Consider the following 26,484-nt stretch of genomic DNA (forward strand, 5'->3'; position numbering starts at 1 on the left):
CTGACGTGTGACCCAATGACACTGCCCCCGGTTAGAAGGGAGTAAAGGCTTCAGTTCGGCTGGCGTCTAGTCGGCTAGGCGAACCGAACGAGTGTTCTGGAATACCTCCAACTTCTTAGAGATCGGCGTCCCGTCAACGGGACAGTTGTAAATCATGCAGCGCCTTGTGTCAAGATCACAGATTTTTGAGAAACAACAAATGTCGGTACATATAAGTGTCTTATATCGGCTGAAAGCTTAAATTCTTGTTAATATAACTGCACTGTACAATTTACAGTAGCTATTACTGCATAAAAATGCCATGCTCTTGTTTGAGGAGAGCTCCTAACAACAAAACACTTTTTTCACCACGATAGGTTTGATAAATTCACCTCTGAAGGTGAAATGTGTACTTACATTCTGAAATCTTGCTCTGATTTATCAACCAAAGGGTTCCAGAGATGACATGAAGTGTCGCTTTGTTAGATAAAAATCATTTTTCATATCCTAAAAAGGTCCATATAGCATGCACGATTGATTTTGTATTTCCCCTCGTTCAATTTGCAAAGAAAGGAATCTGTGAAAATCTAACCCTAAACGTTGTTTCAACCAGTCAAATCGTGTTTGTATGTATTCCTCAGAGATCCTAGAACGTAACGAGACTTGACTATATCATTAGGGGTGTAGTATATCCTATAGGACACCATATTTGGTCAGAGAGCGATGCCTTCATGGAACGCCGATGACGCGGGCAGTCTTCACTTGAACGACTCTAACTGTCAAATAAGCACCAATCGGGGTCAAACAAAGCTAGCTAGATAGCCAATGAGCTGGGCTTCACGGGAGCATCCGGAAACCCTGTGTCTGCATGCATTTTCCTTTTGGACAAAAATTATAAGAGTTTTCAGAGTTATGAAGTTATGAAAACTGGTTATTTTGCAAATATTGAACTTATATTATGGCTACTAATACTGGAAAAGCTAAATCAAAGTCCAAGTATACAGATTTGACGATATTCTTGCAGAAAAATGTAGTATGAATGCAACTGTCTCCTTCACGATTTGCCCAAATGTACCTGGATGACTTCACTCTAAATGTCATGGAGAACGCTCATACTTCAAGTAATCCGTCGGAAACTTTGCACATACACTGCTGCCATCTTGTGGACACCATCGGAATTACAACCAGAGTGATGGCTAGAACTGGCACCTTACATTTGAAAGATGGTGGTAGGAAAAAAAAGTTTTTTTTCTTTGTATTTTCTTCTACCAGATCTATAGTGTTATATTCTCCTACATTCAATTCACATTTCCACAAACTTCAAAGTGTTTCCTTTCAAATGGTACCCGGAATATGCATATCCTTGCTTCAGGGCCTGAGCTACAGGCAGTTAGATTTGGTAGTCATTTTAGGCAATAATTGAAAAAAAGTGGGCCAATCCATTAAGACCTTCGCTTGAAAAACGAATAGAGAGTGGCAATAGTACTGTTTGTCCATTTTGAGACATCGGAGCCAGTATACACTTCCTTAAAATAGTCCTGATTAATCTAAGATCACAAAAAAAATCTGTCATTTAATTTTGAAGTTTTTGCTGAGGAGATCTTCCATCTAAGTATTTTTCAGTGAAGAAATGTGCATGAAAATGAGTCATGAATGACCACAGACTTTATTTAAGAATCCCTACTGTTGACCAATCACTGACAAAGGGGCGTAGACTTTGGCTTGCCTTGAGAAAACATTGTGTGCCCGAGCAACTGAAGAAAAAAAAAACTCACTAAAGTCCATAATGAACAAAAACGTCACAAAATGTCATCATATAATACATGCGAACTCTACCAAACTGTTTCGGCTGGGAAGCATGAGGACACCTTTAGTCAGCCCAAGAGTTAACACACATAAGGAATTTTATTCACACACTGATGAAGATGTACATGGGGATGGTTTTTGAGTTCACGCATCCAGTGCACAACTCCACCCACCGTAACGCCGTCAGGCTCAGGGCAATATTTATACATTTGCAGGAGTGCGCAACAGATCTGTCTGACAAGTGCAAGGCTAGCTGTGAGCATTTGATCAATCAGAGAATGCGTGATCAGTGCATGGGCAGTGGTGGGGTGCATGGGGGAAGTGTCTGATTGGCTGAAGCCACGAGCTGGGGTGATCGATAACTGTCATCTGAGGGGGAGAGCTAGACTACACCGTGCCAGACACATGTAGACAACATACACGCTGAAAATTAGACCCACAGTGGCCTCGGCAGGGGGATTCTGTAACACCTTGGATGCCCTACTTCTTGAAGTTTGCAGTTTTAAAAAATATATATTTTGTTCAAAACACTTTTTTTACCCTTTAGTGTGTGTACTTTATACTTGGGATATTGCTTTTTAACATGATTTTTTTATTTTTTTTAATCGCTGGAAGACATCTTTAAGATTTGAATTAACATGGGGGGATTCTTCACACCTTTTACCCAATACCAGTAACACCACCATCTAGTGGTCAAAACCTGGTAATATCCGATTGTATGATGGGACATAAACCTAACAACTTCAATGCCTAATTTCTCTGAAGGGGGGGGGGGGGAAATCACATCACCAAATTCATTGAGGACACATTAAATAGCTTGAATAAGCAATCCTCCAAGCCACAGCTTTATACTACTTGTCAAACACAGAGTATTGTATACTGGCCGTTGGGGTGTGGTTTGAGGGTGTCTGTGGGTGGCTTTTTACCATTGTTAGGAAGAGGTATGGTCCAAATCGGACATTGTATATTATAGTTATTGAATATTATATGAATCCTATAAACTGATAGTCAATTTGGGTGCAATCAATTAGCTTCATTTCTCATGGGTGGCTTTCAACAGAATAATGTTTCAGAAATGCTAATCTTGTCTGTTTCTAACTAGAGAAACGATTTCAGAACAATTTGAGATGGTGGATGTCAATTCTCTTTCTTGTGCTTTGAGGTGCAATGACTCAGAAGTGAATTATTGCAGAATTACCCCCCGTCTGGTACGCCTATGTCAGCATTGAGTTCTCTGTTTTGTTCTTCCTCCAGCAGCTCACTCACTCTCTCTGAAGCAGAGATTCCCCCTGAACAGCAGCACTGAGCAGGAGTAGAGCCTCAGTCTAGTGCAGGAGGACCCAGAGCCCACACAGATCAAAGAGGAACAGGAGGAACTCAGTCTTGAGACTCATACTAAAGACTCCATATTCACTCCTGCTTATGATGAGGACCCAACTCAACCCTCACATCCCTATCAAGCCCAAAAGGAAGGGAACGGAGAGAGAGACACTCTACCCAGCACAACTGAACAGATCAAAACAGAACCTGATGGAAAGGACTACGGAGAATCAGAACCAACCAGTGATTTTCAGCCCCTCTCTGCAGTAAATCCAGACTGTCCTGCAGCTCAGAGTGAAAACAGTGAAAGTGACAGTGGGATGGAGACTGGCGGACCTGCATCAGGTTTTAAGTCAGTCAAATCACAGAGAACAAAGATGGTAAAAGGACAAAACTCCTGTATCATTACTAAGGGTAAGAAATCCACACAGTTGTCCCTCCTGAAATCACTCAGTCAAAGTCACGCTAATCCCTGTTGTAAATTGTGTGGCACATCTTTTCATCACATGGGCTCATTGATTAAACATGTTCAAACTCATACTAAGGATGAAGAACAGCTTTGTGGAGTGTGTGGAAAACATTTTCAGTCCACATGAATGAAAGATTACCTCAACTCAAATTGCACCAAGGTTTTGTTGTGTTTGCAGTGAATATCACCTTCAACAATAAGCTGATAGTGCACATGAGAAGCCACACAGGGTAGAAATCTTTTCCCTGCCCTGATTGTGGTGCATCCTTCAATCAGAATGGTCTGAAAATACACATGAAGAGTCACACAAAAGAGAAACCATATCACTGCCCTTATTGCGGCAAAGGATTCAGCAACAGCAGCGATCTGAAGAAAAAAAAACACTTTAGGATTCACACAGGGGAGAAATCATATTTGCTGCCCTGATTGTGACAAAGGATTCAGAGTTGCCAGTAATCTGCACATGAAGATTCACACAGGAGAGACAGAAGAACCCTGAAAGTACACATAAGGCACGTGTCAAACTCCTTCCACGGTGGGCCGAGTGTCTGCAGGTTCTCTCTCCTCCCTTGTACTTGATTGATGAATTAAGGTCACTGAATATTAAATAACTCCCCGCAACTGGTTGTCTAGGTCTTAATTGAAAGGGGGAAAAACTGCAGACACTAGGCCCTCCATGGAATGAATTTGACACACCTGACATGAGGACTCACAGTGGAGAGACCATACTGATGTCCTCATAGTAGACAATGCATTTCCTAATCAGTTACATTGAATAACAATCAAAGGCACACGGAGGAAGCACAGTGTATCATACAATGATTTCTCTGTGTCTGATTTGTTATTCAATGTAACCATTGAACATATAAGTGCAATGATTGCAGCTTTTTTAAATGCTAGAACTCCTACAAAGGTACATCACTGGGGCTGAAATCCCTGCCATCCAGGACCTATATACCAAGTGATGACAGAGGAAGGCCCTAAAAATGTGCAGACTCTAGCCACCCAAGTCATAGACTGTTCTCTCTGTTACCGCACGGCAAGCGGTACCGGACCGCTAAATCTGGAACCAAAAGGCTCTTGAACAGCTTCTACCCCCAAGTTATAAGACTGCTAAATAGTTAACCAAATAGCTACCCGGACTATCTCCATTGACCCTTTTTGCACTAACTATTTTTGATTCTATGCACACACACTGGACTCTACCCACATACTCACACTAACACTCCACCACACATAACACGTACAGACAGGCATACACTTCCACACTCATCATATACGCTGCTGCTACGGTCTTGTGTATCCTGTTGACTAGTCACTTTATCCCTACCTATATGTACATATCTACTTCAATTACCTCATACCCCTGCACATAGACTCGGTACTGGTATCCCTTGTGCAGTACCAGTCCAAAATTTGGACACACCTACCATTCAAGGGTTTTTCTTTATTTTTACTATTTTCTACATTGTAGAATAATAGTGAAGACATCAAAATTATGAAATAACACATATGGAATCATGTAGTAACCAGAAAAGTGTATATTTTATATTTGAGATTCTTCAAAGTAGCCACCTTGATGACAGCTTTGCACACTCTTTGGCATTCTCTCAACCAGCTTTATGAGGTAGTCACCTGGAATGCATTTCAATTAACAGGTGTGCCTTGTTAATTTGTAGAATTTATTTCCTTCTTAATGCATTTGAGCTAATCAGTTGTGTTGTGACAAGGTAGTCCATTTTATGGCAAGAACAGCTCAAATAAGCAAAGAGAAATGACAGTCCATCATTACTTTAAAACATGAAGGTCAGTCAATCCGGAACATTTCAAAAACTTTGAAAGTTTCTTCAAGTGCAGTCGCAAAAACCATCAAGCACTATGATGAAACTGGCTCTCATGAGGACTGCCACAGGAAAGGAAGACCCAGAGTTACCTCTGCTGCAGAGGATAAGTTCATTAGAGTTACCAGTCTCAGAAATTGCAGCCCAAATAAATGCATCACAGAGTTCAAGTAAAAGACACATCTCAACATCAACTGTTTAGAGGAGACTGCGTGAATCAGGCCTTCATGGTCGAATTGCTGCAAAAAACCACTATTAAAGGACACCAATAAGAAGAGACTTGCTTTGGCAAAGAAACACGAGCAATGGACATTAGACCGGTGGAAATTTTTTATTTTTGGTTCCAAACGCCGTGTCTGTGAAACGCGGAGTAGGTGAATGGATGATCTCCCCATGTGTTGTTCCCACCGTAAAGCATGGAGGAGGAGTGGGGGTGCTTTGCTGGTGACACTAAGATTTATTTAGAATTCAAGTCACACTTAACCAGCATGGCTACCACAGCATTCTGCACTGATACGCCATCCCATCTGGTTTGCGCTTAGTGGGACTATCATTTGTTTTTCAACAAGACAATGACCCAACACACCTCCAGGCTGTGTACGGGCTATTTGACCAATAAGGAGAGTGATGGAGTGCTGCATCCGATGACCTGGCCTCCACAATCACCCGACCTCAACCCAATTGAGATGGTTTGGGATGAGTTGGACCAAAGAGTGAATGAAAAGCAGCCAACAAGTCCTAAGCTTATGTGGGAACTCCTTCAAGACTGTTGGAAAAGCATTCCAGGTGAAGCTGGTTGAGAGAATGCCAAGATTGTGCAAAGCTTTCACCAAGGCAAAGGCCGGCTACTTTGAAGAATCTCAAATTTATCTTGATTTATTTAACACTTTTTCAGTTACTACATGATTCCATATGTGTTATTTCATAGTTTTGATGTCTTCACTATTATTCTACAATGTAGAAAATTGTAAAACTAAAGAAAAACCCTTGAATGAGTATGTGTCCAAACTTTTGACTGGTACTGTATATAGCCAACCTATCATTGCTCAATGTATATTTATGTATACTATTCTTAAATTGTTTTATTGTATTCTGCATTGTTGGGAATTAATCATTTCAATGTTAGTCTGCACCTGTTGTTTACGAAACATGTGACAATACAAATTTTATTTGATTTGAATACAGGGTGGATGTCATGTTTTGGCTAATAAATGTACTAAAATGTGAATAAAGTTGACATTTCAACTTTCAAATGGTATCACAAAGATCATTTGGTGATCCACACATCAAATAATGTTGACTTGAGAGGGAATATCCATTTTTATAAATTAAACTGTCAATCTTCCATAGGAACACTATTGAAATCATAGAAATATAGATAATAGAATAGACATTTCCATTCAAATTGACATTCGACAGTGGGTGGACCGGAGGTCATCTTACTGGTATTAATTGGAAGTTAAAATGTCAATTTAATTTCAATGATGTAGCAGCTAAATTGCAGTGGTCTAAAGGGATAGGTCCATTCTATAAATTAAACTTCTATGATTGAAATCGCACCCACCCTGTATTCAAGACAATGCTATATCTTAACCGAAGATGGGGCCAAAAAAATATTTCAGATGATGTATATCAGGATCTAAGCTACAGCATTTGTGAAAAACGTTAAAACGTACAAAATTTAAATGTTTTAACTTTATTTCAAGATATCATAGAATACTCTGACAACAACCCTGTTTTGTAAGCTTTCAAATGAAATCAAACTCAACCATTTATCTTTTTTAGCGATGAGGACATGAGTGTCTCATGGTACGGTGGGGTTTATGCAAAATAGGTCAACTTTGAGCACCTCTATCTCCTGAATGTTTTAGAAATCAGGTCCAAAAAGTCACTTTCTGACCACCTCCACCATGAGCAAGTATGTATGAAAGGTTTCGTTCAAATCAAAAAGGGTGCAGTCAGATTGAAATCATATGGAACCACCCTCAGGACTACTCTTGGGTGGATAAGATATGACTGAATTACTGCTTGAACGTCACAACCCCCCATCGATGTCTAACAGAGAGTAGTTAGTGGATTTCTTTTCTGAGCAACAGGAGTGCCTGCTCATTACCTGTAGAATGACAGAAAGACCACTTTGAACCCATGTCCTCGTTTTGCACATAACACCATTTTTGTGTTTTGGGAGTAAATTGTATTGTCAATATGTTGAAATAGGCTACATTATATCTGTTTTGATGTTGTTACTTTGTGTTTATGTGCCCTCCTGGTTTCTAGAGAAGCTGAGAGAATCTTAAACACACCAATTGTTTTGTCAGTATCTATGGCCTTGATGTCAATATCCACTTTGCGGGAATGTACATTTTTATCGAATTTTTGCATGTTTTGACTAACATTAAGACAATTGATATGATGAGCCCAAGTGAACCATTCATATAAATGAACCTTCTGAAATGTTTTATTTTTCCTCCAGAGATTGTACGTTTTATATACAAAGTATTACAGAATACATGTTGATAATGTCTTTACCTGCATTCCTCTCTTTCTTCTGACAGTTTTGCATGATTATATGAATATTCAAAAATGTTAATGTCTTTGATGTGTCTAATCACCAATTCATACAATGTGTTATGTTTCTAAAGCACTGTATAGGCCAATCAAATTACATTTAACTGAGGCTCTTAGTTGTTTGGGGTATGATTGGACTATTTTGATCATATTCTTGCGGGCCCTGAATATATTATTAAAAATATACTATAATTGAGGATGCATTTTGCCTGTAGGCTATTTCAACAGGCTTTGAACTGACCCAGTCGCACTCCATTCCAGCAGGTGGCGATAAAGCTAAACGTATTTACCCGCGCACCACCAAGAGGGCACATTTTTTTTACTTGTTGATGCAACGTATTATTGTATCGCTGATGCCGCATGTGATGAACAAAACGTATCTCCTAAGCCTGTGTTTACCACATAAATTATTCGGCGTTTATCCAAAAACCCTACAAAAACGCCATTAATTTCCTCATAGGCCTTGCCAAGGAACCCTGGCGGAGTTGGTGCCGACACAAAGACACCGTTACTATTGTCTCTCTCTACTAGCGTAGCTGTCATGAAAGCAACATTAGTGTGGCGGCACAAATATTACGACTTCCGGTTCAGATTTTGCCTTCAAAATAAAAGCATGCAGTAAAACGCTGATTTCGTATGTACAGCTAATCGTTTTTGCGGCTTTGCATAGTGGGTAATGTTAAAATAATGTTACAAAATTATAACTACACCGGGGAAAAAATCTAAACTAAAGGGAATTACTACTTTAAATAAGATAAATACTATAAAGTGGAGCACACTGAGAAACGGCTGGAGCCTGTACATGGTGTTATTTCTTGAAAAAGTGTGGTCTAAATACCCAGCAGCCCTTTCTACTCCACCCATGCCGATGGCCGCAATGCTAGGAGGACATTAGGCCTATAAATTACATATTGGCTTATATTGAAAATATTATATGTGCTGATGTAAAAGTGGGGTTGGTAATACTCACTAGGGTCTGTAGCATCATATATATTATATATATATATATTGTACCAGCTACTCATTCAAGTTTTTTTATTTATTTTTTTACAATTTTCTACATTGTAGAATAATAGTGAATATAATATTTTTCAATATAAGCCAATATGTAATTTATAGGTCTAATGTCCTCCTAGCATTGCGACATCAAAACTATGAAATAACACATGGAATCATGTAGTAACCAAAAAAGTGTTAAACAAATCAAAATATATATTATATTTGAGATTCTTCAAAGTAGCCAACCTTTGCCTTGATAACAGCTTTGCATTCTCTCAACCAGCTTCATGAGGTAGTCACCTGGAATGCTTTTCCAACAATCTTGAAGGAGTTCCCACATATGCTGAGCACTTGTTGGATGCTTGTCCTTCACTCTGCGGTCCAACTCATCCCAAACCATCTCAATTGGGTTGTGGTCGGGTGATTGTGGAGGCCAGGTCATCTGATGCAGCATACCTTGGTCAAATAACACTTACACAGCCTGGAGGTGGGTTTTGGGTCATTGTTCTGTTGAAAAACAAATGATAGTCCCACTAAGCACAAACCAGATGGGATGCTGTATCACTACAGAATGTTGTGGTAGCCATGCTGGTTAAGTGTGCCTTGAATTCTAAATAAATCAGCGAAACAGTGTCACCAGCAAAGCACCCCCACACCATCACACCTCCTCCTCCATGCTTCATGGTGGGAACCGCCATTTTTGGGTGTCTGACGCACAATTTTGTGCAAAAAATGTAAGTTGAACATCGCCAAAAAACATCAGTTAAATGTGTAATTAAATGTGCAAGAAAATATAGTTGCTAGGCCAATTTAATGAAACCCTGGCTGTTGACGTAGGCAACAAATCGCAAAACAAGGAATCTCCGATTCCCCACTGAGCTCCTTTTTGGAAATGGCAAGTTCCATAAACGCATATCAAGTGCAAGTGCGCTGCCCAGCAGCTCACATCAGCAGGATGGGGGGCCTTATCATTAGGAGGGACGTCTAACGTGGATCGCTAAAATAATGATTTGGCTATGATCGCATTTCCTCAATTTAAATATTAGGCCTATGGCTGGGGAAACGTATACATTTGACAGCCAAGCACAAGTGATCAGTGTAGCCTTTTATCATCTAGACTTTTAGTGTGTGAGTTCACAAATTATCTGTCAATTCAGAAAGTTTCCTAAAGTAGCCTGTCTGGACTACATCAATTAATAAGAGAAGAGGGACAAATAATATAACTTAACCGCATGTTCCATAACGTTGCCATGGAAAATATTAATGTTGTTTCCAACTATCAATTAGCAACTGCGCCATAAATTATTGAGATAGCCGAAAGGCCAGTCTTTTTGGCAAATGACAAGGAGTTGAATGTTAGCTAAAAAGACTGGTGCCCAGACTAAAGGATCATAGCTTGCAATACAAAAAAAGAGAGTATGGGCATGAAGGGTAATTATAGCTAATTACAACTTAAGGCCTTATATTTCTTCAGAGTCAGGGGAGGTTTTGGAGCTGTTTTTAATGTGGGGAAGGCTTTTCCCTCGTGGTGCTGAGGGTTGCTGATTGACGTGGCAAATTCTTTCACAAACATGGAATCTCTGATTTGCAGATTTGTTTTTCAACTGGTCCATTTGGATGAAAACTCCCTCTCCAATCTGTAAAACATAATCATATAGGTTTAAACATAATTTCATCAGGGACTTCATCAGGAGTATGTTGGATCAAGAAGAAATGACTTTCTACCCTATTATTTAACAGGCATACCAACATTAACTAAACATTGTGCAGCAGGTCAGTCTTTTTGGACCCCCCGCACTGGGCACAGACCTCAGTTCAATGTGTAGTCTTGGTTTACATTTGGTTGAGTTGTCAATTACTGTGAAATCAACAAAAAATATTCACCCTGTCATTGGATTTAGGATAAAAGTTGGTTGAAAAAAATACAAAATGCCCTTATGTTGATGACTTTTTGCAAATCCAACTAGTTCTCCACATTGATTCAATGTCGTCACAGATTTTGGGGGTTGAAATGACATGGAAACACTGATTCGACCGCTTTCTGCCCAGTGGACCTGTCCCTAGATTTGGATAACCCTGACATCGTATCCTGTACTGTATGTTAAGTAACCCTGACCTCCAAGACTCACCTGTACTGTACGCCAAGTCACAGTAACCCTGTCCTCCTCCTCTGCGCTCCTCTCAAAGACTCACCTGTGCTCTATGCCAAGTAACAGTAAGCCAAGACACCTGTACTGTATGCCAAGTAACAGTAAGCCAAGACACCTGTACTGTACGCCAAGTAACAGTAACCCTGTCCTCCTCCCCTGCGCTCCTCTCAAAGACTCACCTGTACTGTACGCCAGGTAACAGTAACCCTGTCCTCCTCCCCTGCGCTCCTCTCAAAGACTCACCTGTACTGTATGCCAAGTAACAGTAAGCCAAGACTCACCTGTACTGTATGCCCTGTCCTCCTCTCCAAGACTGTTTGCCAAGCGTGTACAATGCAGTCAACATTCACTCAAGCATCAACTGGCTAACTTGACATCTAAGATTAATAGCCACAACAATCACACTTTGGAAATATTTTTGTGTACAACATAATAACTAGAATAGAATGCCTTATCATTCAGGTGGTCTCTTCCGGGTGTGACAAGGGGCTCCAGCAGGGCCAAGGTCCTGGGAGCTTCTATTGATAGAGAAGTAAAAGTAAAGTTATTTAGTATATTTGACATTCATCTTGGTGAAAACATTCATTAACATATTCATGTTAAAGTGCAGTGTTAAAAAAAAATACATACAAAATATACCGATTACAGTGCACTTACACATCCGTTTATAAATCGTCGATCAGGCATTCCTGTAGCTCCACGTTCAGTTTTCTGTAGTTTGCCACCTCTGCCTCCATTGTCTTACATCTGTCTGTGGCCTCATTCAATTCCTTGGTCAGCATCTTTATAAAATGCTTTACTCTCACTGAGTTGCATTTTTTGCACAACCTTGTCATCACTTGCGTCAGTGGTGGTCTCTGTCGGCACCGTAATCATTGGCTTCTGCAGCACAGGACTCCTGAGTGGCCTATAATCAAGAATTGCATGTCACACAGCATTCACTGGTTGTTCTTTAACTAAAGTATACATTGAGTATACAAAACATTAGGAGAATCTTCCTAATATTGAGTTGCACCAGATTTTGCCCTCAGAATAGCCACAATTTGTCGGGACATGGACTCTACAAGGTGTCGAAACCTTTCCACAGGGATGCTGGCCCATGTTGACTTCAATGCTTCCCACAGTTGTGTCAAGTTGGCTGGATGTCCTTTGGGTGGTGGATCATTCTTGATACACACAGGAAGTTGTTGAACGTGAAAAACTAAGCAGTGTTTCAGTTCTTGTCAATCTCAAACCGGTGCGCCTGGCACCTACTACCATACCCCGTTCAAAGGCACTTAAATATTTTGTCTTGCCCGTTCACCCTCAATGGCACACATACACAATCCATGTCTTAATTGTCTCAAGGCTTAAAAATCCTTATTTAACCTGTCTCCTCCCCTTCATCTACACTGATTGAAGTGGATTGAACAAGTGACATCAATATGGGATCATATCTTTCAGCTGGATTCACCTGGTCAGTCTATATCATGGAAAGAGCAGGTGTTCTTAATGTTTTGTACACTCAGTGTAAATTCAGTATCAAGTAACGGAACCTGTGTGCATTCACCTACAAGATGAGGAACACCTACAGGGCATACGAAAAGTATTGAGACCCCTTCCCTTTTTCCAAATTCTGTTACGTTACAGCCTTATTCTAAAATAGATTAAATACATGTATTTCTTCGTCTTTTCAACGAGATTGAGAAATGAGAAAGCGAAAACAGGTTTTTAGAAATTGTTGCAAATTTATAAAATATTTAAAACTGAAATGCCTTATTTACATAAGTATTCAAACCCTTTGCTATGAGACTCGAAATGTAGCTCATTTGCATCCTGTTTCCATTGGTCATCCTTGAGGGTGGCAGGTAGCCTAGTGGTTAGAGAGTTGGGCCAGTAACCGAGAGGTTGCCAGATCAAATCCCTGAGCTGACGAGGTAAAAATCTGTTGTTCTGCCTCTGAACAAGGCAGTTAACCCACTGTTCCTAGGCTGTCATTGTAAATAAGAATTTGTTCTTAACTGACTTGCCTAGTTAAATAATATATATATATTTGCTATGAGACTTGAAATTGAGCATCCTGTTTCCATTGATGATCCTTGAAATGTTTCTACAACTTGAATGGAGTCCACCTGTGGTAAATTCAATTGATTGGTCATGATTTGGAAAGGCACACACCTGTCTATGTAAGGTCCCATGGTTGGCAGTGCATGTCAGAGCAAAAACCAAACCATGAGGTTGAAGGAATTATCTGTAGAGCTCTGAGACAGAATTGTATTGAGGCACAGATCTGGGGAAGGGTACCAAAACATTTATTTGATCATCCTTGAGATGCTTCTTCAACTAGCAAAACATTTCTGCAGTATTGAAGGTCCCCAAGAACACAGTGGCCTCCATCATTCCCTAAAAAAGAAAGTTTGGAACCAAAAAGACTCTTAAGCTGGCCGCCCGGTCAAACTGAGCAATCGGGGGTGACCTAGAGCCCAATGGTCACTCTGACAGAGCTCCAGAGTTCCTCTGTGGAGATGGGAGAACCTTCCAAAAGGACAACCATCTCTACAGCACTCCAACAATCAGGCCTTTATGGTAGAGCGGCAAGATGGAAGCCACTCCTCAGTAAAAGGCACATGACAACCCACTTGGAGTTTGCCAAAAGACACCTAAAGGACTGTCAGACCATGTGAAACAAGATTCTCTGGTCTGATGAAAACAAGATTGAACTCTTTGGCCTGAATGCAAAGCGTCACGTCTGGAGGAAACCTGGCACCATCCCTACGGTGAAGCATGGTGATAGCAGCATCATGCTGTGGGGATGTTTTTCAGTGGCAGGGACTTGGAGACTAGTCAGGATTTATGGAAAAATGTACGGAGCAAAGTACAGAGAGATCCTTGATGAAAACCTGCTCCAGAGCGCTCAGGACCTCAGACTGGGGTGAAGGTTCACCTTCCAACAGGACAACAACCCTAAGCACACAGCCAAGACAAGTAGGAGTGACTTCGGGACAAATCTCAATATCCTTGAGAGGCGCAGCCAGAGCCTGGACTTGAACCCGATCGAACATCTCTGGAGAGACGTGAAAATAGCTTTGCAGCGTCGCTCCCCATCCAACCTGACAGAGCTTGAGAGGATCTGCAGAGAAGAATGGGAGAAACTCCCCAAATACAGGTGTGCCAAGCTTGTAGTGTCATACCCAAGAAGACTCGAGGCTGTAATCGCTGCCAAAGGGGCTTCAACAAAGTACTAAATAAAGGGTCTGAACACTTATGTTAATGTCATTTTCAGGTTGTTTTTTTAAACCTTTGCAAACATTTCTAAAAACCTGTTTTAGCTTTGTCATTATGGGGTACTGAGTTTAGATTAATGAGGGGAAAAAACTATTTAATCCATTTTAGAATAAGGCTGTAAAGTAACAAAATGTGGAAAAAGTCAAGGAGTCTATACTTTCCGAATGCACTGTATATGCCAAATTTGTGGTTGTTTGTCAATTAACTTTTTGACAATCAAGGCTTAAGATGTTGGCCCCACACAAGGAAAACAGTAACAACTCTAGAAATAACACTATGTTAGTTATAACGAGGCTAAGAGCCTTAATTTCTTCCCGTCAGCTCCTTCCTCTCTAAAAACAAAGGAAGTTCCTCAGGAGTGGAATTCAGCACTTTGGGCACAGAGATCCTTTTTGTCTTTTGAAAGGCGTGTTTCAATTTCCTGTCTGTTTTTTTAGATATAGGGGAAACATAGAGTGTATAAATGTGTTACTGTGTGTAACTTAACAATCATTAGCCATACAGTCTGACCAGATGGCCTTGAGAAATGTAAAACATTTTGTAGAATAGAATAACTAGAAACGATAAAGTAAACACAAACAGCAACATTCACACGACAGATACAAATGCTTACAAGATAAATGTAAGTCACACAAATATTTTTAAACCCGTACTGATGCCGGTACAAAACTGTTTGCGGCGCTTGGGTTTCATAGGTAAAGACCTGAGTCTACACCCTTATGGCAGTATTGCATAGTTGTTCAGTGGATGTGTTAACGTTAGATCGAAAATGTAATTGTGCTATTCATTTATACAGTTAACTAGCTAAAGTTAACAGTAGCTGATAAGTAATATTGACAAGTGACTTGGACAATTAAAGAGCAGGTTGTCAAAGAGTCTTATACAGTTTTTGGGTTAAAATATTAGATTTTATATATTTCTATGGTGGCCTTGAATCCGTCTTCATACTAATCGACATAAGTATACATGGCTAACGTTAGCTAGCTAGCGAAATAATCAAATAGCTAGCTAATTTAAATACAGGTTATTGACACAATTATACTATTACGTGGGGACTTTTACTTTGAATTTTTGTCGAAATTCCGTGATTCGGAAGTACTTTTTTAGTGTTGCGGAATTTCAGACGATTAAAACAACACAGCTAGCTAGCTAATCATCTTGCATTATCTAAACATGTCTAAAATACAGTTGTTGAGAGTTTTTCTCTACGATAGATTAACAGCTGCTGCTGAGGAGATATTGGAGGTCGTTGAAAAAACCATAGCAGAGAATCAGGAGGAAGTTGTCCGTCTACAGAGGCTACTCGACATTGTTCTTCAACCTGAGATAAAGCAAGACAGAGCAGGTTTGTTACTCATTACATATGTCAAACTTACTCAACCTTCATTTTATGAAACAAAAGGAGCAATGCCAAAGATAGTTATTTTTGAGAGGAAGTGTACCTGTAGTAGGTAGGTCTAAATGTCACAATGCAGTGTTTCACCTATATTCTTTTAGCAGTGGTGGCCCACCCCTGCTAAATTGTTGCCACTGCTGCAAAAAATATTTGATACGTACACACTCACCGGCCAGTTTATTTTGTACACCCATCTAGTACCAGGTAAACCAGCTTTTTCTTGTTTTCAGCTGATAGGAGTGGAACCCGTTGTGGTCGTCTGCTGCAATAGCCCATCCATTCTCCACACCACTGTGGTACTGCATCGTTATTTGCCTGTTTGTGGCCCGCCTGTTAGCTTGCATGATTCTTGCCATTCTCCTTCGACCTCTCCCATCAATGAACCGTTTTCACCAATAGGACTGCCGTTGACTGGATGTTTTTTTGTTTGTCGCTCCATTCTCGGTTGTCGTGGGCAAAAAGCCCAGGAGGGTGGCACTAGTGGTTCTGGGGGGGGGGGGGGGGGGGCAGTGCCCCTGTGACAACAATTTTAGACCCCCTTGTGGCCCCCCTAAATGTGGAGTATGAAATAATTTTTACATAACTAATTTTTGCTATCATTCTTTTTTGACATCCTTATTAGACAGTGGCAACGATGATGATTATGAACATGGTCTTTTGCCTGCTAATGCCTGCAATGCAGTGAAGAAAACGATATGACAACAATAACGTCTAATGTAACTGGCCCCTCTAACAGTACAACTGGCCCCAGCTTGGCCCCCCCAGTTGAAATGGCCTAGAACCGCCACTGGAGGGTGACCTTTCTGAGACCGTAGATCCCGTTCTAACCTTCAATCGAACAGTAACTGAACACCTCGATGTCTGTCTGCCTGCTTTATATAGCAAGACACAGCCATGTGACTCACTGTCTGTAGAAGCGAACGGGGTGGAAGTCTACAGGAACAGCTAGCTTGTCATTGCACTAACGCTAGCAGCAATGCACCCCTCCACCCTACCCATCATATCCAAGTTTATTTGTCATATGCGCTGAATACAACAGGTGTAGGAGGTGTAAACTTTACCGTGAAATGCTTACTTACGAGCCCTTTCCCAATGAAAGTAAGAATAATTAGCATAAAAGGAAATAGTAACACAATAAAATAACAATAATGAGATTATGTACAGGGGTACGAGGTAGTTGAGTTAATACGTACATGTAGGTAGGGGTAAAAGTGACTCGACAATCAGGATAGATAATAAACAGAGTAGCAGCAGCGTATGTGAAAGTGTATATACACTACCGTTCAAAAGTTTGGGGTCACTTAGAAATGTCCTTGTTTTTGAAAGAAAAGCCCTTTTTTTTTTGGTCCATTTCTAAAATAACATAAAATTGATCAGAAATACAGTGTAGACGTTGTTAATGTTGTAAATGACTATTGTAGCTGGAAACTATTTTTTTATGGAATATCTACATAGGCGTACAGAGGCTTGTTATCAGCAACCATCACTCCTGTGTTCCAATGGCAGTGTAAACTGGCTCTAGCCAGAATAGAAAGAGGAGTGGGAAGCCCCGGGGCACAACTGAGCAAGAGGACAAGTACATTAGTGTCTAGTTTGAGAAACAGACGCCTCACAAGTCCTCAACTGGCAGCTTCATTAAATAGTGCCTGCAAAACACCAGTCTCAACGTCAACAGTGAAGAGGCGACTCCGGGATGCTGGCCTTCTAGAAAGAGTTCCTCTGTCCAGTGTCTGTGTTCTTTTGCCCATCTTAATCTTTTATTTTTATTGGCCAGTCTGAGATATGGATTTTTCTTTGCAACTCTGCCTAGAAGGCCAGCATCCCGGAATCGCCTCTTCACTGTTGACGTTGAGACTGGTGTTATGCGCACTGGGGCCTCCCACTCCTCTTTCTATTCTGGTTAGAGCCAGTTTGTGCTGTTCTGTGAAGGGAGTAGTACACAGCGTTGTACCAGATCTTCAGTTTCTTGGAAATTTATTGCATGGAATAGCCTACATTTCTCAGAACAAGAATAGACTGATGAGTTTCAGAAGAAAGTTCTTTGTTTCTGGCCATTTTCAGCCTGTAATCAAACCCACAAATGCTGATGCTCCAGATACTCAACTAGTCTAAAGAAGGCCAATTTTATTGCTTCTTTTATCAGGACAACAGTTTTCAGCTGTGCTAACATAATTGCAAAAGGGTTTTCTAATGATCAATTAGCCTTTTAAAATTATAAACTTGGATTAGCTAACACAACGTGCCATTGGAACACAGGTGTGATGGTTGCTGATAATGGGCCTATGTAGATATTCCATAAAAAATCTGCCGTTTCCAGCTACAATAGTCATTTACAACATTAACAATGTCTACACTGTATTTCTGATCAATTTTATGTTATTTTAATGGAGAATTTTTTTTTGCTTTTCTTTCAGAAACAAGGACATTTCTAAGTGACCCCAAACTTTTGTGTGTGTGTGTGCGCAGAGTCCAGTGAGTGTGCATAGAGCCAGTGCAAAGAGAGTCACTGCTGAAAAAATCCTAGGATAAACCTTGGCATAATGTCAGCACTAATTTTCATTCTTTTTCCTTTCCCCCCAGACCTCCAGCAGCTCTGTCTCTCTGTCTCTGAAGTGGACATTCCCCCGGAGCAGCAGCACTGTGAGCAGGAGTGGAGCCCCAGTCTGAGGCATGAGAACCCAGAGTCCACACAGATCAAAGAGGAACATGGGGCCAGTCAGAAGGAAGAGCAGCTTCAAGGGCTTGAGACTCATACTAAAGACTCCATATTCACTCCTGCTTATGATGAGGACCCAACTCAACCCTCACATCCCTATCAAGCCCAAAAGGAAGGGAACGGAGAGAGAGACACTCTACCCAGCACAACTGAACAGATCAAAACAGAACCTGATGGAAAGGACTACGGAGAATCAGAACCAACCAGTGTTTTTCAGCCCCTCTCTGCAGTAAATCCAGACTGTCCTGCAGCTCAGAGTGAAAACAGTGAAAGTGACAGTGGGATGGAGACTGGCGGACCTCCGTCAGGTTTCAAGTCAGTCAAATCAAAAGAAACAAAGATGCTAAAATTACAAAGCTCCCTTATCAACACTAAGGATTACAAATCCACACAGTTGTTCCACCTGAAATCACCCCAGCAAGGTCATGCTACTCCTGGTTGTTGTAAGGTGTGTGGCAAGTATTTTCATTACATGGGCTTATTATTTAAACATGTTCAAACTCATACAAACGATAAAGAAACACTTTGTGGAGTGTGTGGAAAGCATATGGCGTCAACAGAAAGTATGAAAGATCACCTCCAGACTCACATTGCAGCTAGGTATTGTTGTCATGTTTGTAGTAAATGGTTCACCTTAAACAGCAATCTGATAGTGCACATGAGAAGCCATACAGGGGAAAAAACGTGTCACTGTCCTGTTTGTGGCAAAGGATTCAGCACCAGCGGCGATCTGAAGAAACACATCCGGATTCACACAGGGGAGAAGCCGTTTCGCTGCCCTGATTGTGGCAAAGCGTTCAATCAGAGTGGAAATCTGAAATATCATAGAAAGTCCCACACAGGGGAGAAATAATATCATTGCAGTTGTTGTGACAGATGTTTCAGGATCAAATCTTAAAAGTACACAAGGACTCATGGGAGAGACAAGTAAGATGCAATGATTGATGAAATGCTCAAGTGGGCCGATTCATATGATGGATACTTCTGGAACTGATATTTTCTTCATCCAGGGATTGTATGTTTTAATCAGTTTCCCACTCTACATTTACAAGTGCATTTATTCCGTACATTGGCCATGTTGCACTTGGCCATGGTGCACCCATGGCTGCGCCCCTGCCCAGTCATGTGAAATCTGTAGATTAGGGCCTAATGAATTTATTTCAATTGACTGATTTCCTTTATATGAACTGTAACTCAGCAAAACCTTTGAAATTGTTGCATGTTGCATTTATATATATTTATTATTATTTTATTATTTTTTTCAGTATATCTGCATACATGTATAATACTTAAATGCTCATGTGTGACATGTATTAAAATGTTTATTACAAATATGTCCCTTTATATGTTAACAGTATGTGTTAACATATATGTTACGGGATCACTATTTGAGTGATCTTTGTAGTCATGGTAATAAAACCTTAGAACAAACTACACTAAACACTCAACTTGATTAGGATGACATTTCTTTCATTTTTTTTCTTTCATCACTTCTCAATTCAGCCATTTTACTGTTTTAAACCGTTCCCACTTGTCCCTTTTGTCACATCCAGGAAGTGCTTCATGACAGCATCTGTGGGGGGGAAAGCAACAAATATAAAATAAAGAGCACATAGAACAGTTAGGGTTTGGGGTCATTAAATGATCCAATTCAGTTTCATTGAAAAATCCTTGAACATTAATGCCCTATTTGCAATGATTGATTTGTAAATTAAAGGATAGTTAACTTTTTTACGCCTTAGTCAGTCGGATGGTTCCTTACCCTGAAAGTAGTCCATGGGCCAGTAGAAACTGTAATCCATTACTTAGAGTTGTTTGAATAACCACTGGTAACTTGAGGGGATTTGGCCACAAACTTTGAACTTTGACTAATTGCCCCCATCACCCCCATTTATTTTTTGTTTGTTAGCAATCTATAAGGTGTAAAACAGCAAACTATCCCTTTGAAATTGACCCCAACCATGTGATGGTGTATTCATGTTTAATGGGATACGGCAAGATTTTGAGATTTAGGTACTTTTTCTACTTACCCAGAGTCAGATGAACTCATTAAAAAATGTATGCCTCTGCGTGCAGTTTGGAGATGATTGAAGTTAGCATATCATTAGCTTAGCAAAATTGCTGGTAGTCTCCTGGTATAGTAGCTAGCAGATCACAACGTTGTATGTCTCAATGGCGCTGCCCATGCGCTCACAGATGCCTTGAGACCGATACGCTATATATACAAAATTAATATTGACACCTGTTCAAATTAGTGGATTTGGCTATTTCAGCCACACTTGTTGCTGACAGGTGTATAAAATTGAGCACACAGCCATGCAATCTCCATAGACAAACTTTGGTAGTAGATTAGCCTTACTGAAGAGCTCAGTGACTTTCAATGTGGCCCCGTCATAGGATGGCACCTTTTCCAACAAATCAGTTTGTCAAATTTCTGCCCTGCTAGAGCTGCTCTGGTCAACTGTAAGTGCTGTTATTGTGAATTGGAAACGTCTATGAGCAACAGCGGCTCAGCCGTGAAGTGGTAGGCCACACAAGTTCACAGAACGAGACCGCCAGGTGCTGAAGCGCGTAAAAGTTGTCTGTCCTCGGTTGTAACACTCACTACCGAGTTCAAAACTGCCTCTGGAAGCAACATCAGCAAAATAACTGTTTTTCGGGAGCTTCATGAAATGGGTTTCCATGGCCGAGCAGCCGCACACAAGCCTAAGATCATCATGCACAATGCCAAGCATCGGCTGGACATTAGACTCTGGAGCAGTGGAAACGCGTTCTCTGAAGTGATGAATCATGCTTCACCATCTGGCAGTCCAACGGACAAAAACGTTCTGATGATTCTGTGATTCCAACGTTGTGGCAACAGTTTGGGAAAGGCCCTTTCCTTTTTCAGCATGACAATGCCGCCGTGCACAAAGCGAGGTCCATACAGAAATGGTTTGTCAAGATCGGTGTGGAAGAACTTGACTGGCCTGCACAGAGTCTTACCTCAACTCCATCGAACACCTTTGGGATTAATTGGAACGCCGACTGCGAGCCAGGCCTAATCGCCCAACATCAGTGCTCGACCTCACTAATGCTCTTGTGGCTGAATGGAAGCAAGTCCCCACAAAAATGTTCCAACATCTAGTGGAAAGCCTTCCCAGAAGAGTTGAGGCTGTTATAGCAGCAAAGGGGGGACCAACTCCATATTAATGCCTTTGATTTTGGAATGAGATGTTTGACGAGCAGGTGTCCACATACTTTTGGTCATGTAGTGTATCTCCGACACAACACCTGTTATCCTTATACGTTCATTCCGAGTCGGAGACCTCCAAAAACGTGACAATTCTATTGAGCCTGAGAAAGCTACTCCCTCACCCCCAAGGCCCCTCCTAGCCATGATCTCAACAAAACGGAGCTGCTCTTCCTCCTGGGATGGCCACTCCAAGACCTCTCCATCACGGTTGACAACTCCACCATCCAGACATTCTTTGGGACAGTAACGTTTGAGCCTGGGTGAATTTCAATCTACAAAACATAAATAATTCACTCAGATGCGGTAAAAGACTAGAAAGTACTGTAAGTACAGTACCAACACATCCTCTGTATTTAAAATAGTTATATTAGCTAATACATTGACTTGTATTTAAAAAATATGTTCTCAATATTTATCTTAATCTCAGATGATGTAAAAGTTAACGATCGTGTACTATGTTTCAAGAAAAAAGAATGCACATGTAACCGATGTGAAATGGCTAACTAGTTAGCGGGGTGCGCATTAATAGCGTTTCAATCGGTGACGTCACTCGCTCTGAGACCTTAAAGTAGTTGTTCCCCTTGCTCTGCAAGGGCCGCGGCTTTTGTGGAGCGATGGGTAACGATGCTTCAAGGGTGGCTGTTGTCTGTGTGCAGAGGGTCCCTGGTTCGAGGAGAGGGACGGAAGCTATACTGTTACACACATAGAGCCTCCCGAGTGGCGCAGCGGTCTAAGGCACTGCTAGAGGCGTCACTACAGACCCAGGTTCGATCCTGGGCTGTATCACACCGGTCGTGATCAGGAGTCCCATTTTTTAATTTTTTATTTAACCTTTATTTAACTAGGCAAGTCAGTTAAGAACAAATTCTCATTTACAATGATGAACAGTGGGTTAACTGCCTTGTTCAGTTGTAGAACGACAGACTTTTACCTTGTCAGCTCGGGGATTCAATTTAGCAACCTTTCGGTTCCGGCCCAATACTCAAACCACAATTGGCCCAGCGTCCTCCGGGTTAAGGGAGGGTTTGGCCGGGGGAAGCAGGCGGGTGTTAAGTAGAGCAGTTAGGCTGTTTTAACTTAAATAGGTAAATGAGCCATAAACCAGTAACAGTAAGCCAGCTAACGGTAGCCACTAAGCTAATAGCTACCCTATTGGCTTGACAGGCTAGTTTTAGCGCAGTTAGCTTAACATATACAGTTTTTCTCTAGAAATACAACTCTAATACATAACACTTGGGTGGGGAGATGTCAGTCCCTAGACCATGTAAACTGAGTAGAAAATAAACCACAATATTACCTCAGTGGAGCTATAAATCAATCATTTCAAACCAGAATATTATCTGGCGCAATTCTTTCTTATGTTATTCTGTGGGCTAGCCTTGTATAGCCGCAAACCCAGTCATCTCTATGTCAAGATCGCTAACAGTTTTCACTCTGTCAATTTACACATTTCAACTTTACAATTTCAACATAAAAGGTAAGCGTCACTCAGATAACCATTTCGACTCCAATATTTTATATAGATTATGTGCTTCTCTACACCACATACCTGTTTATGAGAACAAAGAAAAAAGAGAAAGGAGAAGAAACAGTTGTAGTTGTTGTCACAGGCATCTTCTTTGAGTGTTGTTGAGGGGAGGGGAGATGCCTATGCCCCCTGCTGTGGGCAACAGGCAAAAGGAATTCCCAATGGAAAACCTTGGAGAACTCAAGGATTTCAGCCATATACAGTCACTGATTACAACAACCAGTGGTGACCCGTCATTCATACATATGTTTGAGCCCAGCATTTTTTATGGGGGTTTGCCTGTTTTCATGTTATTTTGGCATTAATACGTGTCACATATCAGTTTGCAAACAATGTAAAAAGAATATATATAATTGAGTTAATAAAGCTGCATACAAACATGGTCTCTTTTTTTGTTTTCTTGAGTAAGGCAGCTTCAAAATGCAGGTGTTTCAGCCTGGCTCAGGGCTTTCTGTGGTGGTGGGGCAAGCCAGCAGAAAATACGGAGCGTTGCGCTGTGATTGGCTCAGTGTTCTGTCACTCACGGGGACACTACGTCACCTCAAAATCTAACAGGAGACCTCGATAATTCTATCCCTTTGGGTGCTGCCATAGAGTTACATTAGAAGTCCTCATCCAAGAAGGCTTAAGGTCATTGTCCACAGATAAAATTACGTCAATTCACGTTATATGTACAGTAGCTTTGATTGGACGAATCATGGCAACATCATACTTTCAAAATCTTAGCTAGCAGTCATCATCATGAATGAAGTTGACAATCTACTGGCAAATCCTTTTTAATCCTTGTCATAAGAAGACAAATAATGAAGACAAATTATAGATAAAAAGTATAGGTGCTCATCATCCATTGGACATAAACATTACACAACAAGTTGGAAATCGCAAATTCAACGAGTGGTTTGGAAGGAATCAGTGACAGTGGCTGTGTGGTCCCAAATCTGGGATTAAGGGGCTCTTTTCCAAGTTTAAAATGATAAACATTCAACATTGGCCGTGTTGTCAATGAAGCATAATTTGTGCCGCGCACAAAACAACTGTTAACTCGGAAGTGCAAAAACGTGACTTCGGTGAGTTCAAGACAACTGGGAAGTCAGGAATAAACGAGCTCCGACTGGGAAATACGTTTTGAACTTTCATCCAACTCGGAATTGTAAATCCGGCCTTCAGTTGTTTTGAAAGCACCATAAATCGAGAGAATGCCAGACTTTGATGACAACATTTGCCCACGAAGGACCGCCGCACCACCTTCCTGTTCAAGTGAGCACAGCACAACAAGGTGAGTCCAAAAATGTATTGTATGCTGCTGCATATATGATGTAATATGCCAGGGAGATATGTATACTGTAGCTAAGAAAGTAAAACTAATTGTTTGTTGTGTAGAAAGATGTTAGTAGCCCATGTGCCTCACCCTAATAATTTGGTCTATTTACCACTCTTAATTTTGCCTACTATTCTGACTTGGTGGTGCACATGTAGCCTATAAGCTGTTTTAGAGAAATATTATTATCATGCACTTTAAGAGCTTTCATTGTCTGCTTATATGCCCCCTTTATTTATCCTACGGTTTTGACTTGGTGTATAGGGAGAACACTGTAAGAAAGGCCCATGATCAGAATTTTGTCGCTGTACATTTCAAAAGTGCTAACCAAATAGCTATATTGACTAACATTATGTCCATCCTAGCTTGCTCATTAATGTCTTAATCAAAATTATGGATTGCCTCTTATCTGCTTGTCGTCCCCTTACGCCATAGTTTGTACATCTCAATTGTCATTAGAAACCACATTTGTTTTTGCAAGTCAGTCATATCAGCTATGTTTTTTTAAAAGGCAATATATGAGGCTGAATGAACTGTTCCATTGCCAGACAAGGCTCTGCTGATAGCCAGGTGTAGCAGTGGTAAGGTGTTGGGACTGCTGTTAGGACAGCTTTATGTAGGGCCTAACAGTTTGAGGACACTGTTTGTCACCATTATAGTGCATTTAATGTATTGTTTAGTGTTGTGTAGTGGCTTTGCTGGCATTTTTTATTTTTTTTGCCCCACCAAGATTTACAGTCTAAAATCGCCACTGACAACAACAATATCTAAACCATGTTTTATAAACATTCATACTTAGATAGGTTTCTGTGGGTTTTCAAAGATGTGTACGTCACAAATGATAAACCTACAATAGTCTCCGCATTCTCAATCTAATCTCAAAATGAGATGGCAAGTATCATCTATAGTAGATACAAGAAACAGCAAAGTAGTCATAAGGTTGCCTAACACTAAAGTCAGTTAGGGGTGAATTATTTTCTAAGTGTGAAATCGATGTATTGTTTTTAAATATATGCCATGTAAAGAAAAGGTATTGAACTAAAACAAAGTAATATTCTCAGTACATCCATGCTATTATTGTTTGTATGGGGTTGTGAGATTTAAATATAGTAGGCTATTGAAATATATAATTATATATTTTTAAATGTATGTCTCGTTTATATATGGGTTTTGAATAAATTAACATATATTTTAAAATATATGTCACGTTCTTTGACATAAGTCCATATATGGCCATGTATTACTTTTCTGTCTGGATTTTCTAAAATGACAGATTAACAGCTGTTGCTGAGGAGATATTATCTGCAGTAAATCCAGACTGTTCTGCAGCTCAGGGTGAAAACAATGAAAGTGACAATGGTGGGGAGAATGGGGGACCCGTGTCAGGTTTTAAGCCAGTCAAATCAAAGAGAACAAATATGGTAAAAGGACAAAGGTCCCGTATCAATACTAAGGGATAACATCCACACAGTTGTCCCTCCTGAAACCACCCAGGCAAGTCATGCTAATCCCTGTTGTTGTAAGGTGTGTGGCACATCTTTTCATCATACGGGCTCATTGATTAAACATGTGCAAACCCGGATAATTAACAGATTTGTGGTCTGTGTGGAAAACATACAAAGTCCACGGAAATGATGAAAGATCACCTCCAAACTCACAATGCAGATAGCTTTTGTTGTCATGTTTATGGTAAATGGTTCAGCAAGAAGGGTAAACTGATGCACATGAGAGGCCACATAGGGGAAACATATTTTACCTGCCCTTAAATCAGAATGGAAATCTGAAAATACACATGAGGACCCACACAGGGGAGCAGCCATATAGTTTGTGGCAAAACGTTCTTTCGGAGTTGACATCTACAAATGCATATGAGGATTCTCACAGGGAAGAAATCA

The 26,484-nt window shown here is 40.6% G+C and overlaps 1 protein-coding gene and 1 pseudogene across 1 annotated transcript; both read left to right on the forward strand.

Moving 5' to 3' along the window:
• Nucleotides 1-1,904: 1,904 nt before the first annotated feature.
• LOC115197779 (zinc finger protein 544-like) lies at nt 1,905-4,023 on the forward strand (annotated as a pseudogene).
• Nucleotides 4,024-15,471: 11,448 nt separating this feature from the next.
• Nucleotides 15,472-20,577, forward strand: LOC115196964 (zinc finger and SCAN domain-containing protein 2). The gene is made up of 2 exons (XM_029758046.1): nt 15,472-15,741; nt 18,373-20,577. The coding sequence occupies exons 1-2, from the start codon at nt 15,570-15,572 to the stop codon at nt 19,359-19,361; spliced, it is 1,161 nt and encodes a 386-aa protein (XP_029613906.1). The 5' UTR covers nt 15,472-15,569; the 3' UTR covers nt 19,362-20,577.
• Nucleotides 20,578-26,484: the final 5,907 nt, after the last annotated feature.

Source organism: Salmo trutta, chromosome 7 (assembly GCF_901001165.1).
Source record: "Salmo trutta chromosome 7, fSalTru1.1, whole genome shotgun sequence".
NCBI lineage: Eukaryota > Metazoa > Chordata > Actinopteri > Salmoniformes > Salmonidae > Salmo > Salmo trutta.

Coding starts and splice junctions, on each gene's coding strand:
- LOC115196964 (XM_029758046.1), top strand. CDS start 15,570: ATGTCTAAAATACAGTTGTTGAGAGTTTTTCTCTACGATAGATTAACA. Junction 15,742..18,372: donor GATAAAGCAAGACAGAGCAG/GTTTGTTACTCA, acceptor CTTTCCCCCCAG/ACCTCCAGCAGCTCTGTCTC.